The sequence below is a fragment of the Armigeres subalbatus genome, chromosome 1 (genome assembly GCF_024139115.2).
Source record: "Armigeres subalbatus isolate Guangzhou_Male chromosome 1, GZ_Asu_2, whole genome shotgun sequence".
Lineage (NCBI taxonomy): Eukaryota > Metazoa > Arthropoda > Insecta > Diptera > Culicidae > Armigeres > Armigeres subalbatus.
In genome coordinates this window covers 48,902,330-48,918,321 of record NC_085139.1, presented here as the reverse complement: position 1 = coordinate 48,918,321, position 15,992 = coordinate 48,902,330, and the positions used below count along the sequence as shown (strand labels likewise).

At 38.6% G+C, this 15,992-nt stretch overlaps 1 protein-coding gene across 3 annotated transcripts in view; it reads left to right on the top strand.

Annotated features, from left to right (window-relative positions):
- The window catches only part of LOC134225295 (uncharacterized), a 196,553-nt gene that overhangs the window by 130,003 nt on the left and 50,558 nt on the right, over positions 1 to 15,992 (top strand). The window contains exons 6-7 of one of the 3 annotated variants that reach the window (XM_062705260.1): positions 13,064 to 13,111; positions 14,750 to 14,906. In XM_062705260.1, the coding sequence (XP_062561244.1) occupies positions 13,064 to 13,111; positions 14,750 to 14,906 (205 nt within the window). Of the gene's footprint in view, positions 1 to 13,063; positions 13,289 to 14,749; positions 14,907 to 15,992 lie in introns of all 3 variants that reach the window. The other 2 variants (XM_062705253.1, XM_062705267.1) reach the window with 2 other exon arrangements.

The following is a 15,992-nucleotide window of genomic DNA, read 5'->3' as shown; positions in this document are numbered from 1 at the left end:
GCCAATTTTTCGGCCAGGTTAGATTTCGGCCAATTTTTTATTTTTTTATTGAGGCTGCGTCACCAAGAGCCTCTGCCGCGATATCGCTCTGGGTTCCTGTCTAATGCTTGTTTACAGAATTCGTTTCCGCCACTTTGTAAAGCGTGACCTACCCGCCCACTTCCGATTTCGAATTTCAGTTGCTATCGGCCTCTGATGACAACGACGATGGAGCTAGATGTTTGAAATCAAGTTGTGAGGCCACCAGGCACGAATTATGTATTGCATGCATGGGCGTCCTTCGCCACTACATTTTTCGGGTCAATTTTCGAATTGCCTTCACCATCTTTTCTGGAGGAAAGCAGCTTCCGGCAACTTCATATGGCTGGATTTCTTGCAACGGTGGTATATTCTTTTGATTCATTATCGCTGACACATGTCGTCTTCTTGGACTTTATCTTCACATCCCCTCGCTCAGCCCAACGAATGGTACTCGTCCATCTCTTTCGCTTCCACAAAATACAACGATATGTCGTAATCGGACCGTGAATCAAGTGCGAAAACAATACTATTGAAAGAAGCGGACCGATTTCGGTGTACTTTGCGAACTTTTATATCGTTTTCGAGCGTCGTTCCATCCATTGCATCAAATGCTGGTCAAGGTCACCCAGCTGGTTATCCGCCAACAAAGGTACTAAATAGTTTGGCTCGAACTTTTCGATTGACGATTTCATATTCTGATATTCCAATTCTATCGATTTCGTCCTCAACGAGGGCAGCCTGCTCTTGATACCCCAAAAGTCTTTCGGGACAGCAGCATCTCGACCCGTCTGTTTTCAGTTCCTATCACGCAATGTCAAGTAGTTCCCAGCCATGCAACTTTTATATGTTTAGATACATCTTCACCTTTCCTCGCCATGCTGTTTCCGTCCTTTGTGCTGGTAGCCAATCCTTCAGAAGATTTAGAGCGTCTTTTACTGGAACTCTTGGTAACAATACCGCTACGTCGAATGAAACCATTATATCCTCTTCTTCGATGTGTCCTGATTCCAAAAACTTCAAAATAGTCGGCGTTCTAGGCGTCACGTTGAAAAACATTTTAACAGGCGGCGGCGGCGTGAATCGGAGTTGCAATTTCTTCTATTGCTTTAGACATAAGGAAACATGAATTTCGCTGAAAAAAAACTTCCTTAGAATGACATTTTAGGCCACATGACCCGTTCGACCAAACGATCCATTTAGCAAAAAACGAGTTCGTCCGAGTGACTTTTTCTGACAAATGGCTTTTTTTGTCTATTTTCGCCAAATGACATTTTCATTCAGATGGGTTTCTGCCTAATGGTTTGTTTGGCCAAATGACATATTCTGACAACCGGTTTTGGCCGAAGCTTGCTGCCAAAGGACCCTTCCTATCGTATGATGCCACTTGTCTGAATAACACGTTAAGCCGAATTCCATTCGGCTCAATTGAACGTTTGGCGGAAACAGACATAAAGTCGAAAACAAAAATGTAATTTACCGACTGAACTGATAATTTGGTCGGAAAGCTGTTCGCGCTAACAGGTCGTGTGGCCGAGAGTTCTATTTGGCTGAAATGGTCGTTTGACCGAAAATATCGTTTGGCCGAACAAGTCGTTTGGTAGAATGGGCCTTTTGGCAGAACGGTTCAAACGGCCAAACATGATATTTTCTATATTTGTAGTATGCCCAAATGGTCTTTTCTGCCAAATGAACGATTTTTCGGCAAAATTACCGGTGCCACAAAATAACAATTTCGGACAAATAGTTTATTGTGCAGAAAGACCATTTTGGCCTTATAGCCTTCGTTTAAACTACTTTCCGCCAAACGGGCCTTCATTGTTTCAAAATTTGGATTCAGCCAGAAGTTCTTTAGTCTTCCTTATGAAGTCGTTGAGAATTTCCAAGGAAAATCCTCGGAGTTTTCGTCGACAATCCTCTAAAGCAGCGGTTCTCAACCTTTTTCTTGCGAGGTACCCCTTCGAACATTTGCATATATTGAGGTACCCCCTATTAAATAGGGCCTATTTTGTTCGCTGTAAAAAATAAGCGTTTTTCTCCAGATATATGCAAAATAGACCTGAGAACTAACTGCTCTCCAGAAAAATGTCAGAAATATTTGTAATTCCGTGAAAGTTTCCCATTAATTTTTTTAGACATCATTACAACTTTGATGGCATTTGGAGTCTTCCAAGCCTCTTAAATAAAGGCTTCCGAGCCTCTAAACAGGAGGCTCAAGATCATCTTGAAAAGAGGCCTTCAAGCATCTTGAAAGAATAATTTCTAACCTCTTGAAAGAATATTTCCATACCTTTTGAAAGGACGCTTCCAAACCTCTTGAAAGCAGGGCTTTCGAAATCCTTGAAAGGAGGCTTCTGAGCCTCTTGGACGGAGGCTTCCGAGCCTATTGGACAGAGTCTTCCGAGCATCTTGAATAGAGGCTTCCGAGCCTCTTGAAAGGAGGCTTCCGAGCCTCTTGAAAGGCGGCTTCCGAGCCTCTTGAAAGGAGGCTTCCGAGCCTCTTGAAAGGAGGCTTCCGAGCCTCTTGAAAGGAGGCTTCCAAGCCTCTTGAAAGGAGACTTCCGAGCGTCTTGAAAGGAGGCTTCCGAGCGTCTTGAAAGGAGGCTTCCGAGCGTCTTGAAAGGAGGCTTCCGAGCGTCTTGAAAGGAGGCTTCCGAACCTCTTGAAAGGAGGCTTCCGAGCCTCTTGAAAGGAGGCTTCCGAGCCTCTTGAAAGGAGGCTTCCGAGCCTCTTGAAAGGAGGCTTCCGAGCCTCTTGAAAGGAGGCTTCTGAGCCTCTTGAAAGGAGGCTTCTGAGCCTCTTGAAAGGAGGCTTCTGAGCCTCTTGAAAGGAGGCTTCTGAGCCTCTTGAAAGGAGGCCTGAGCCTCTTGAAAGGAGGCTTCTGAGCCTCTTGAAAGGAGGCTTCTGAGCCTCTTGAAAGGAGGCCTGAGCCTCTTGAAAGGAGGCTTCCGAGCCTCTTGAAAGGAGGCTTCCGAGCCTCTTGAAAGGAGGCTTCCGAGCCTCTTGAAAGGAGGCTTCCGAGCCTCTTGAAAGGAGGCTTCCGAGCCTCTTGAAAGGAGGCTTCCGAGCCTCTTGAAAGGAGGCTTCCGAGCCCCTCGAAAGGAGGCTTCCGAGCCTCTTGACAGGAGGCTTCCGAGCCTTTTGAAACGAGGCTTCTGAGCCTCTTGAAAGGAGGTTTCCAAGCCTCTTGAAAGGAGGCTTCCAAACCCCTTGATAGAAGGCTTCTATCAAGCCTCTTGAAAGAAGACTTCCGATCCTCTTTAAAAAAAGGCTTCCGAGCCTCTTGAAAGGAGGCTTTCGAGCCTTTCGAAAGGAGGCTTACGAGCTGCTTGGAAGGAAGCTTCCAAGTATCTTGCAACGAGGCTAATGAGCTTTTCAGAAAAATGCCTTCGAATGAAATCTTTTGAACCTTTAGATTCTATATTACAGATCTGAAACGTATTCTTTCAACAATATTCTTTTATTCAACATTTTGTCTCGATCAGGTTTATTACATTGAAGATTGTCTATTCTACGTTTTGTCCCTTTGTTTATTTTGTCTCACAGCCCTTCATTTAGTGAGCTGGTTAGGGGAGAGCAGGATTCAAAAGTTTTTGAATTACTGATCACCATTCATGTTATGTATAATGCAAAGTTTTAGAATCAAAAATTATTGAAACTTTATCAACAAGTTTGCATTGAAATTGTCCGCCATTACGCATCTTTTTCCGAGGTACCCCCTAGGGCCAGCGAAGGTACCCCCAGGGGTACATGTACCCCAGGTTGAGAACCGCTGCTCTAAAGGTTTTCCACGAGAAGTTGCTCGAAATTTACATAGATAACTGTCTTTCCTTTGTAGTGCGATTGCTCTCCTTAAATCCAAAAAAAAAGTACTTGACTCAGTCCACTTGGATGGCATTTTGGAGAAAATTGTTAAGTTCCTTTAGTGGAATGTCTTCACCGGAAACCAACCAACGGTAAAAGCAGACCCGAGCAACACATGTCAGGAAAAACTGGTAGCAGATATTTCATTAAAAGAGCTTACATCATGTTAGCCAATTTGCCCCATTTAGTTTTGAAATCAGCAACAGCGACAGCAGAAACAGCGTAGCGCATTTCGGGATAGAAATTGTCGGCGTAGCATCAAATCCAAATTCGGGACTTCCAATCCGAACTTTCTTCCGAAGATTTATATGTCAAACTGAATGATGCGTTACTAAACGCAGTTGTAGAGATTTTTTGCTTGTTTTCTTTGTGTTCCACTTGCTCAGATTATCAGCACGATTACGACTTTTGGTCGGGTTTGTTAAACCAGCAGAATTAAAAGGACTTCTGACAAATTCTAGCTGAATATTTTTTAACAGAACAATATTTTCAGCTCTACATACTTTTCCCAACAAAGTCCTATGAAGAATCTTCCTAACGAATCTTGACATATTTTTGCAAAATGTTTCCATCAGATTCCTACAAAGGGTTTCCAACAGAATTCTTCATAGGATTTAGAACAACATGTCTATAGAATCCTGCTTAGAATTCCAAGAAGAATAATACGAAATACTGCACATAGAATCCTGTCAAGTATTCGCAATATATTTAAGTAAAAATGTTTAGCATTCATACGGGAATATTCCTCAAAGAATTCTGCAATGTATTTCCAACAGATTCTGGTAGAGGATTCAAAATAGAACGCTGTATCGAATTCCGAACAAATAATGTCTGTAAAACACGGCAGCCCTTACTTTGCACCGTTCAATGTAGAAAAACGATCCATAAAAGAATGAAAAACGATCCATAAATAACATCTGAATGTTCCATAAAACGCTACCATAAATCCATAAAATAGTTCAGGAGATTCCATAAAGAATATTTTTATGATCCATAAAATCTATATATTGATCCATAAAATTTCAAATTTGCACAATTTATATCCTGATGATGATCCATAATTTCAGTCATATGATCCATAATTTTGATAATGTGATCCATAATGCTTGGAAAGAAGGCCAATGAAACTATATTAATTGATCCACACATTTTATAAAATCTATGGATCATTTATCAAAATTTATGGATCATATCACCAAAACTATGGATCATTTGAACAAAGTTATGGATCAAATGGCCAGAATTATGGACCAGGGCCAGAATTATGGAATCATATGACTAAAATTATGGATCATATTACTGAAATTATGGATCATCATAACGATTAAAAAAATGCGCAAATTTGATTTGATTTGAAGTTTTATGGATCAAAATATAGTTTTTTATGGATCATTTGTCATATTTTCATGGGAAAATAGCAAGAATTGTATTGTTTTTCTTGACCATGTTAATGGAACACATTTCCCAATTAATTGCTAAATTTTAGCTTAGTTATGGATCGAAAAATTATTCTTTATGGAATCTCATCAACGGATTTTATGGATTAAGGTAGCATTTTAAGGAACATTCAGATGTGGATTTATGGATCGTTTTCCAGTTTTTTATGGATCCGTCTTTATCGTTTAAATGCAAAAGTATGTTTTGCCGTAAAACACTGCAAATAATTTCTAACACGTTGCCGTTAGCATTCTTGACAGTATGAAACAAAAAGAATTTAACAGGGTCCTGTAAAGGATTCTAAACATATTCATGCAAATTCCTTCCAAACAGATTCTTGCAAAGGATTTTCATATGATTTATTCACAAATAATTCTGCAAAAGATCGCCAACAAAATCTTGCGCAGAAATCAGATTCCAAACACAAATCTAATTCCAAACACAATCTGGATTCCAAATAGAATATTTTAGTTTATTATAAATAGAAGCCTTCAAAGGATTCAAACATAATCCTGCAAAGATTTTTAAACAGCATACTGCAAAAGTTTCCCAACAGAACCCTACAAAGGATTCTAAAGCATTTATAGGCTTTTTAACACATTCCTGCAATGCATTTTAAACTGATTGCAAACAGAATCCTAGAAAGAACTTCCAAATTTCAAAGGATTCAAAACCAATTCCCGCAGAAGATTCTCTACAGAGGATTACCAAAATTAAGAAAAGAATTTAGAACAAAATCTCAAAACCAATTCCCCACAGAATCCTGCAGAATCAGAGTTCTGTAAAGGACTTCCAACAGAATCCTACAAAAAAATTCAAATAGATTTTTCTAACAGCTCCTAGACAGCATCATTCACAGCATTCCATACAGGAACCTGGAGAGGATTTCAAAAATAATCCCGTTAAGAACTCCGAACAGAAGCATCGATCAGAGAATTGTTAACAGATTCCTACAAAAGGATTTGCAATTGGTTTCTTCAGAGGATTTCAAACAGAATTCTGATAAATGTTTCCTAAAAGGTCTGCTGATTTCAAACGAAACCCTTAAATGAACTGCCTACAGTTTCTTGTGAAGGACTCTAAACCAATTCTCACAAAAGACTTCTTTAAAATCCTGAAAGGCAGCAGAGGATTTAGAGCAAAACTTTAATCCTTTCCCGGCCACGATTTTTTTCAAAGATTTCAATAGGAAGGAATCATCTGTACGAAAAATGCTAGAATAAAAGTGATTTGGCATAGTTAAAATTAGGTCGATACATATATTTTAAAACTATTTTGTTTCTCCCCACCTCCAATTTTTTAGTCACAAAGTAATATTTTGAGGGGGCAACAAAATATAACTCGGATAATTTTGAGGATTTTCAAAACTTTTTTGAATTTTTTTCATTTTAATAGGGGAAATGACGGCTTTGGCAGGTTTTGTTCTATTATTGGCAGGGTTTTTTTATGACTGACTAGGCTCAAATTTGGCCCAAACATTCTTTGCATATCAAAGAAAATTGTGGCCAAATTTCATAAAATTTGGTCGACGAAAACCCCCCTGCCAATAATAGAACAAAACCTGCCAAAGCCATCTTTCCCCCTATTTATTTTTTACTAGCGAAAAAAAACCAAGCTTTGCCCGGGTGTTGAAAATGTCACAATAAACTATTTGCAGCGCCGCAGATCAATTTCCGTTTGTTTTGTTTTCCTCAACAGCTGACCCAAAATAGTATTCTAATCTCGCGCTTAGTTTCATAGGGGCTGTATTGATCGATTTCTCTTAATCGATTTTATATTTTGTTAATAACTCGATTGGTTCAAACGTTACAACCGTGATTATCGATTCTGGTGCAAGATACATTCATCCTTTATCACACCAAACCATTAAATCATCGACAAACTAGCGCAATTCGCTACAATAATAAAAATAAAACATCGACGAAAAGTAATCGATCAATACAGTTACGCCCCTATGAAACTAAGCGCGAGTAATGTTTTTTTACATTTCCCCGTTAAATTCACCAACTTTTTGTATATACAAACCTTGCGGATCCCAAAACGAATCGATTAGGGAACAAATCTTGCAATCGATCAAACCGTTCGCGAGTTGAATCGTCAGGAAGGAAATCTCAACTCATTTTTTTTATATAGAAGATTATCCCCCCCCCCTTGACCCTTCGGAGACCAGTAGGACAAAACGTTAATTAAATATCTGTAACGGCCTTATTGGCTTAGTTGAAATTATTGGAAAACGAGGAAAAAAGTTTTTGATTAGAAATCAATAGTTAATCGATTGCTTTCAGTAGTTTTACCATTTGTACTCAAATTGATTATAGTTGCAGTCTAATGGAATCATAAAGATGTGCCAAATATTGCTTTTTGTTGCTGAAACAATTCGATAAAGGTTGGAAAGTGCAAAATTTGATGGTGTTCTACAGACACCATGGGCGGGAGAGGGCTAAGACGATTTTCACAGAATCCTGCGGGAAAGATAATCAGAATTTTTCAAAAGGATTTCAAACAGAAATCTGGAGAAAATCGATACAGATTTTTACGAGGAATTTCAAACAGAAACTTTCAAGGGACTGCCCTGAGATTCCTGCAATAATTTCATCAACATATATCAACTATTATCACAGAACAATTATAAAAGAATAAAACAAAGATTTCCTAGCAGAATTCCACAAAGGATTCGGAACAGCTGAGCGTAAGGGGTTTCTGACAGAGATTTTTTTTTGTCTTTATTAGAGAGGCTTGCATCCCTGGGATGCCTCACCTCTTATTGGCAGAGAATTTTAAACAGAATTCTTTGGTTGATTTCAAACCGACATTTGAAAAAAATAATATAAAAAATTTGAACCGCTTAAGACCACTGTCCATACCAAGGGGCAAGTAACTCTAAACTTTGCGATAATATTATTATGGTACACCGGGGCAAGTTGAAATGCGGGGTAAGTTGAAACGGAAGCTGTAATTTAGACCAGCAAGGACCAAATGCCCTGATTATTTTTTTTCAACAAATTACACCGCTAAACGCACCTTCTGACTGCTATTCCCAGAAAATTGCAGCTACTAAAAGCAATCCCTGCCATTGTTTATTTTTCGCCCTTTGCAAAATTCGAAACAACTTTTTAACGTGCCTATGAAACAAGTACCAAAATGATGTTTGGAAGTGTTTTTTCATCAAATTTTCACGGAAGGTAAGCATTCAATGTTGAATAAACATAATGATTATGAAAAATCGATGAAAGGTACGTTTTAATTTTTGTATTTTGGTAGTTGATATTGCTCCGCATTTTCAACTCATCGGAGCAAATAGAAATGCGTGGAGCGGGGCAAATTGAAACAAAAAAAATTCCAGAATTCAACATGGTCCGTAAATGCATTCGGAAAACAAAAATAATAGAAATTTGGACCTTGGACTCTGAAAATTAATTTAATAAATTTCTGCCCATTCCGTCGTGCATGCAACCATCCTACAATCTCCACTGAAGAATAGAATAAAAAGGGGCCATGTTTAAGCTGCACGGTCAAATACCACGAAATAGTTTTACTATTTGTACTCAAAATTGATTATAGTTGCAGTCCAATGGAATCATAAAGATGTGCCAAATATTGCTTTTTGTTACTGAAACAATTCGATAAAGGTTGGAAAGTGCAAAATTTGAAGGTGTTCTACAGACACCATGGGCGGGAGGGGGTTATACGATTCTCACAGAATCCTGCGGCAAAGATAATCAGAATTTTTCTAAGAGATTTCAAACAGAAATCTAGAGAAAATCGATAAAGATTTGTACGAGGAAAACAAAAATAATAGAAATTTGGACCTTGGACTCTGAAAATTAATTTAATAAATTTCTGCCCATTCCGTCGTGCATGCAACCATCCTACAATCTCCACTGAAGAATAGAATAAAAAGGGGCCATGTTTAAGCTGCACGGTCTAGTTTTGAGATTCTTAATCTACTTTGCATTGCTGTGAGCACTGGCTCTCAAAAAATAAATCATAGAGCATGTAAACATTTCGTTAACTCCTTTGACTTCCCCAGCCCCCCTGAGAGTCTATGAGAGATACGCTGGTTAATTAATGTGAATTTATGAAAAAGTCACAGCCGAATTAATCAAAGAAAAGAGTATAGAGTATCAAAATCTGGAATGGTAAGGTTGATTATTTTTTATGTATAATTTTTGGCCCGAATTAGCAAACACAGCAAACGGATTCAAAATTTATCAAAGGGTGATTTTTTTACAGCACTTCAAAGTTCAACTTTAAAAAAACCGTTTCAACTTGCCCCGGTGTACCTTACTCAGGGGCGGATTTAGCCAGAGAGGGCCCCGGGTAACTGTTCCTATAGTTGCGGTAGTATGGTATGCTCAAAATTTACCAATGAATCGCAGCAACCCACACTGTTAAACAGTTTGTTAATCTGTCAGTACCCGAACCGATTCAAAATATCTTTGCTAGCCCTTCTAAATTGGTAAATATCTTTAAAATATCTTAACCTTTTTCGTCAGTGCACCAATAGTTGCGGTAGGGTTACCATAGTTGCGGGTCTCGTAAGAAAGTCATGAGATTCTCAACTACAGGAACACAGATTAAAAAATATCGCAACTATCGGAACACTGTACCAATGATTGGAGTTGTAATTTTAGATTTGAATTTCGATTTGGAAGCATTTTATTATTGAAATAGAAGAGTCCTTCCGAAACATATCAAAGGTGAGTGAAATAAGATTTCATATTATTCTATGGAAATTAACAGTGTTGGAATGTGCTTAGTTCCTCCACTATTGGATCATTTACCCTATCCATGATTTTCGTCAAACAAAGAAACGGTTGCTAGTTCGGTTGTTATGGCGTTTGTCAGTTAGTTGATGAAACCCAGTGCTCCCCCGTATTGGAAACACCTGATTTCTACCTTCTACAGATTCTAGAACACTTTCAAACCGCATTTTATAATTCTAATGCCATCAAACCAAAACAAAGACCCTGAAGATTGCTCAAAAAGCAATAGTAGTAGAAATAGCTGTTCAGTGATTCAGCTAGTATTGTTTGTATTCCTGGATACTGCAGAAAGTTTAAAGTTACTTGCCCCTTGGTCCATACACACTTATGTTTTTTCACAGAAATCGCAGATTTTTTTTTATTTTCCAGATTTTTGCCAAGATCTCAGTAAAAGTGACGTTTCGGTTGCTGAGATACGGTAAACATTTTGCTGAAAATCAGCAAACATTCAAATTTTCTGCCGAGGTTCAGTTTTGAAATTTACTGAGCTACAGCGGTGCCCGATTTTTCCGAGCTCAAAATCGAAAATTTTAATGTGCAGGACCCGCACAGATCGCTGCGAAGGATTGCAAACCAAGAATTTCTAGCAAGTTCTCAACATAATTCTGCAAAGTATTTCCAACAGAATCCTGCAAAGAATGTTAACAGATGTATGTAAAGAATTTTAAACACAATCCTGAAAAGAATGTCACCAGAATCCCGCAAAGGATCCTTAACAGTTTCCTGCAAAGAATCACTGACTGAATCACTTCTCGCGCTTAGTTTCATAGGGGCGTAACTGCATTAATCGATTTCTCTTTGTCGATGTTTTCTTTTTTTTTATTGTACCGAATTGCGCTAGTTTATCAATGATTTAATGGTTTGGTGTGATAAAGCATGATTGTATCTTGCAACATAATCAATAATCACGGTAACAAAATATAAAATCGATTAAGAGAAATCGACCAATACAGTTACGCCCCTATGAAACTAAGCGAAAGACTTGTTCTCAAATGCGGTGTAATTGATATTATTAATGGCTGGCATCGTCAGCACATACAATATCCAACTAAATTATATAGAGGATTTGCAACAGAATCCTAAAGAAGACTACCAGTTGAATAATTGGGAGAATTCTAAAAGAAATCCTACAAAGAACAGCAATAGAATCTTGCAAAGGATTCCTGCAACCGATTGACAGCAGAATTTTACAAAGATTTCCATGAGAACTCTTAAGAGGGTTTAGAACAAAATCCTGAAGAGGATTCGACAGAAAATCCTGCACTGGATTTTAAAGAGAATACTTAAAAAAAAACTACCTACACAGTTCTGCAAAGGATCCACAACAGATTATTTCGAAGGATTCCAAACAGAACCCTGCAAGGATTTCCAAAATATTTTTTTTAACCTTAAAGAGACTTCCATAAGATTCCTGCACCCAACTGATTCTTGCGAATAAAACGAAGGCTTCCAAACTAAATCCTGCTAAGAGCTTCCGACAGAATTTGCACTAAAATAAATCTTTGGCTTTCAATTTTTATATGAGTCAACGGACAAATTTTCTGATATTCTCTTTGCTTGCTCAAACGTACGGGTTGCTAATTCGATCAATTTGAAACTGCCGGACTATAGTAAAGTAACCATCATGCTAATCACGGAACAGTTGTGGACATATTCGACAGTAAAACAAAGATTTCGACATGCACCGTGGCTCAAGGGTAGGCAAAATATCTGACAAACACTAATGACAGGACAAAAATACTCCAAAACGATGGGTCAATTAAGTTCGAGGCAATGGAACTGTTTTCTAAATATCGCAGCGACCATTTTTGACCCACAAGATATACACAATCAGGCAATATGGCAGTCATAAAGCTTTTAATTGATGACTATAAGGAAATACCATTAACAAAACTGTGCCAAAATTTCAACAAATTAAAATAGGAGCATAGAGTTGCGATATATTCGTTCATACAATTCATTCCTCTTAAAATACATTTTTCCCTCTCTACATTCTCATCGGAACTCGGCCTTATCGATATCCATTACATCTGCAAACTACTTCGCAAAATGCATCGCATCGTGCAACTCATTTTACAAGACATATTAAGGCAATTTGAAGTGAATTGGTGTAAGTTACATTATTGATGAACTTTAATTAGGTTTCAATGGGTTTTGTTTTGGCGCTTTGTAGCAGTATATTAATATGAGACGTTCATTACGATTGATTTCTACCTTGACTATATAAAAATATACCTAACATTCACGAAGAATAATTGAGTTTGCAATAAAGCCGATATTTTAGATATTAGGTTCTTGTCACTTACACCACTTTGTTTCAAATTCCCTCAATTCGAAAAGTTCATTTTCAAGAATGTTGTAATATTCAAATCACCATCTCAACATTCATTGAGTTCCATCTGAGTTCACAAAGACTCGCCAAACTAGGCTGATGATGAGATCTTGAATCTCTAAATCGAATGACATCATGCCCCATTCGATCGATGAAAAAAAAATTCTTAGTAATCTTGCACCAGATTGAGATAGGTCAAAATTATGATAACATGTTGTTTTTTTTTGTGTTTAAATATATGTCACTGCATGCTAACTCATCCATGTTTTGGGTGGACTGATTTCTCATTTCGATTTTGTTTTCGTTTCTTTGTAGTTCCATTTGGTTCAATAATTTCTTTGACGCACAGTAGCAGGTCAACGCGTACTCGACAACGCCCATTACACGCACACTCAATTAGGCCATTTTGCAACATTAGACAAGCCAATCCAGTAGCTTTTCTATATGTTATCTGTTTGTTCAATGCATTGCTAACAGCTCGTCACTAGTTCACTATATCTAGTTTGTAAGATCTCGTCGCTACGGACGTACTACAGAATCTACCTCCGACACCAAAACAATAAAAAAAAATCAATAAAATAAACAATCATCTAGTGAGTGAGAAACTATCAATTGCCTCCCGTTTCCAAACTCCGCACCTCCACAGGTTCATTAGCGATAGAAACTCTTACGTAGACACCTCGTTCAAGCCAAGGTACGAGGACTTGAACGATATCAATGCATGGGGTTTGGGCACTGGCACAACAGCAGCACTGCCTCAGCTACCACCATCATCATCATCTTCATCATCATCTGCATTCTCTTCACCTTCCGGTAGCAATCACCACCCCCACAGCAGCAATGTAAATCCACTCATGCATCAACAGTCCAGGTAGGTTGGATCCATCGGCTGCGCGTACTGCGACCGCAGGTTACATCACCCCTCACCCGACCCCACCTGACAAATATTTGTGTGTGTGCGCGCTTGGAAGAATGGCACCCCCATCACAAATCCACCCCCACCAAAATACCATCGCTTGCCTAATGGACCCCTTCGGAATTATGTGCCTACTTCCTACCGTGGATCGAATAACAGCCATAGCCATGTGTTACGAAGCTAAATAAAATTGACCTTTTACTGGTTGTTAGTCTAATCAAATGCATTGTGAGATTCAAATTCGAGTATTTTTTCCAATTGAACAATAACTTCTACCGCAAATATGTATTTACTAATGGCTTCACATGTGGCCCTTAATCAAATCTTTGTAAATCGCTTCAGCAAAATAGTTTTAAATTTTTAAAATTTTGAATTATTTCATAAAAATGTATTTGAATAAACACTCAACCAGTTTTTTTTAAATCTGAATCAGGAGTCGTATAACATCGATCTATGAAAATTTGATATGTAATAAAACGCTCGCAAATATCACAAAAAGTGTCGGAAAAGCGAAGATCCTCGATCGTTTCCAAGGACAAATTCTGTACAGTCGACAACATGGCCCCTGTCCAACGCTGACACCCTCGACAATTTATTCTTTCTGTGCACTAACCGCTCATTCATGATTAACACCTCCACGATGCATGAACGAGGAAGTAATAACCCTCGGTGTGATTACTTTTAGGGGAGTGGTACCTATGTATATACTAACACGCATATTCAGTGGGGAAAATTTCACTAAACTCACTCATTTGGAACGACACCTACTGGGACCGAAGCATCTCAGCCGATGCTGGTCGACGATCATCATCTGTAGATATTGAGGGTACAATTAATAAGCAACTGGTGTGGCAACACTATTTTTTTATTAACGCCAATCAAAATAATAACCGTCCTTATTACTACAGCTGAGCTATTGGATACGTGTTTATTTCCCCTCTTTTCGTGCCGTAGAGGTGGTGGGGTGATAATGGTCACTGGTTTGAACCAGACGGGGAAGATGGATGATGGCACACTTCTCTCGTATATTGCTGTTTCTATTGGGTTTGATTTCTAGTGCTTTTATCCGATCTATATAATTATAAGACCTTCTTCAATGTCCTCAACCTCGAAGAAAAAAGTCACTTTCACAGTTGCAGATATCTCAGTTAACTAGTGGTTACTTTGGATTGCAAACTAAATCAATTTTGAATTAATCAGACGGTGAAATCAATTATGTCTTAAACTCAGTGAAAAAGAAGTTAATCGATTTATTAAGAGTGCCAACGTTTTAGCAAAACGTCTTATAACCCTTTGAATATCCCAATGTATCTGCACTTGAACCATGAAAATGACTTTTTTTCGCCCTTAGTACAACATGAAACAATTTCAAATGAACTTCATCTAATTCTGTCACTTTCATCAATTCCAACCTAGAATCGTTGTTCCCAAACCAGTTTATGGCCCACCACCCTCAGTCTATGGATCATCGGCGCACAGCTTCTCCTCGAAACGATCGCCAACCGGAGCGGCAAGTTCCATCGCAGCCTCGTACGTGTCAGCCCCATCCGGATCGACGGCGGAAGAACAGCTGGTAAGTTCCGATCACCTTATAAGCTTAACTTGATTTTCAAACATAGAAGGAAAAACGTGAACGTCCTTAAATTTCCTTCAACTATCTTTATTTGTGGGGAGGGGACTGTAACACACCACTCCTAAAAATTTGATATAAAGTGGAAGGGTCCAAAATGTACCAAGTTGCCAGCCAATTGATAACAGTTGTCTGTGTTCGAGGGGCAAGCTGAGGATCATCTTTTAATATTTGTTGCACAGCTCCTGGTGCTTCTCCGATAAGTTCATCCTTTTGCAATACTTTGAGACTTTGGACTTGAGACTTTCGTCGAATGATGCCCGGCTAGAGTAAAGTGAACAGACGTCCCACATTATGCGGGACAGTCTCGGAATCAGTCTACATGTCCCGCATTGCCAGGCGTCCCAGAAAGCGTCCCGCATTCCATGATGAATCTGTATAGTGAAGATTAGGACTGGATAATGCTCCAGAATCTGAAAAAAAGTGGTATACAGTAGACGTTCGATACCTGCAATACTTTTAACTACTGTAAAGCTTTGAACTACAACTGGACAGTTTCAACGGTTTTGCAGTTATATGATAGTTAAAGTTCAATAAAAGCTGCATTGCACTGCATAATCAGATGAACTTTTATTGAATCTGACGTCGACTGATAACGAGCGGCATGTTGTAGTGTTGAACGACATGTAAACATGTTGCAGTTATCGAACGGCTAAAGTATAGTAAAATATGTTAAAATTTAAGTATCCTTAAATCTGCAAAGATAACGACGCACAAAACGGAAATACCCAGTAGACCAGTGGAGAATGTTTCATTTGTCGAAGAGATTCCATGACTGGAGCCAGAATCGAACCTAAGCCCCAAAATACACAACACGAGGTTTGAATTGTGAAACATTTCTCATTTCTCCTATTTGTTTCTGTGAAATCGAGTAGTTACCATCATACCGATCATACAGACACAGATTGTTGTATTGTAGGTTCATTAATCATTCATGTGGCCAACGTGGCCAACTTGAAAGATCTCCATCCTGGGTGGCTACTTGCTTTACCCTTGAACTGGGCCCAGATCAGATTTTGGTCGACTTCC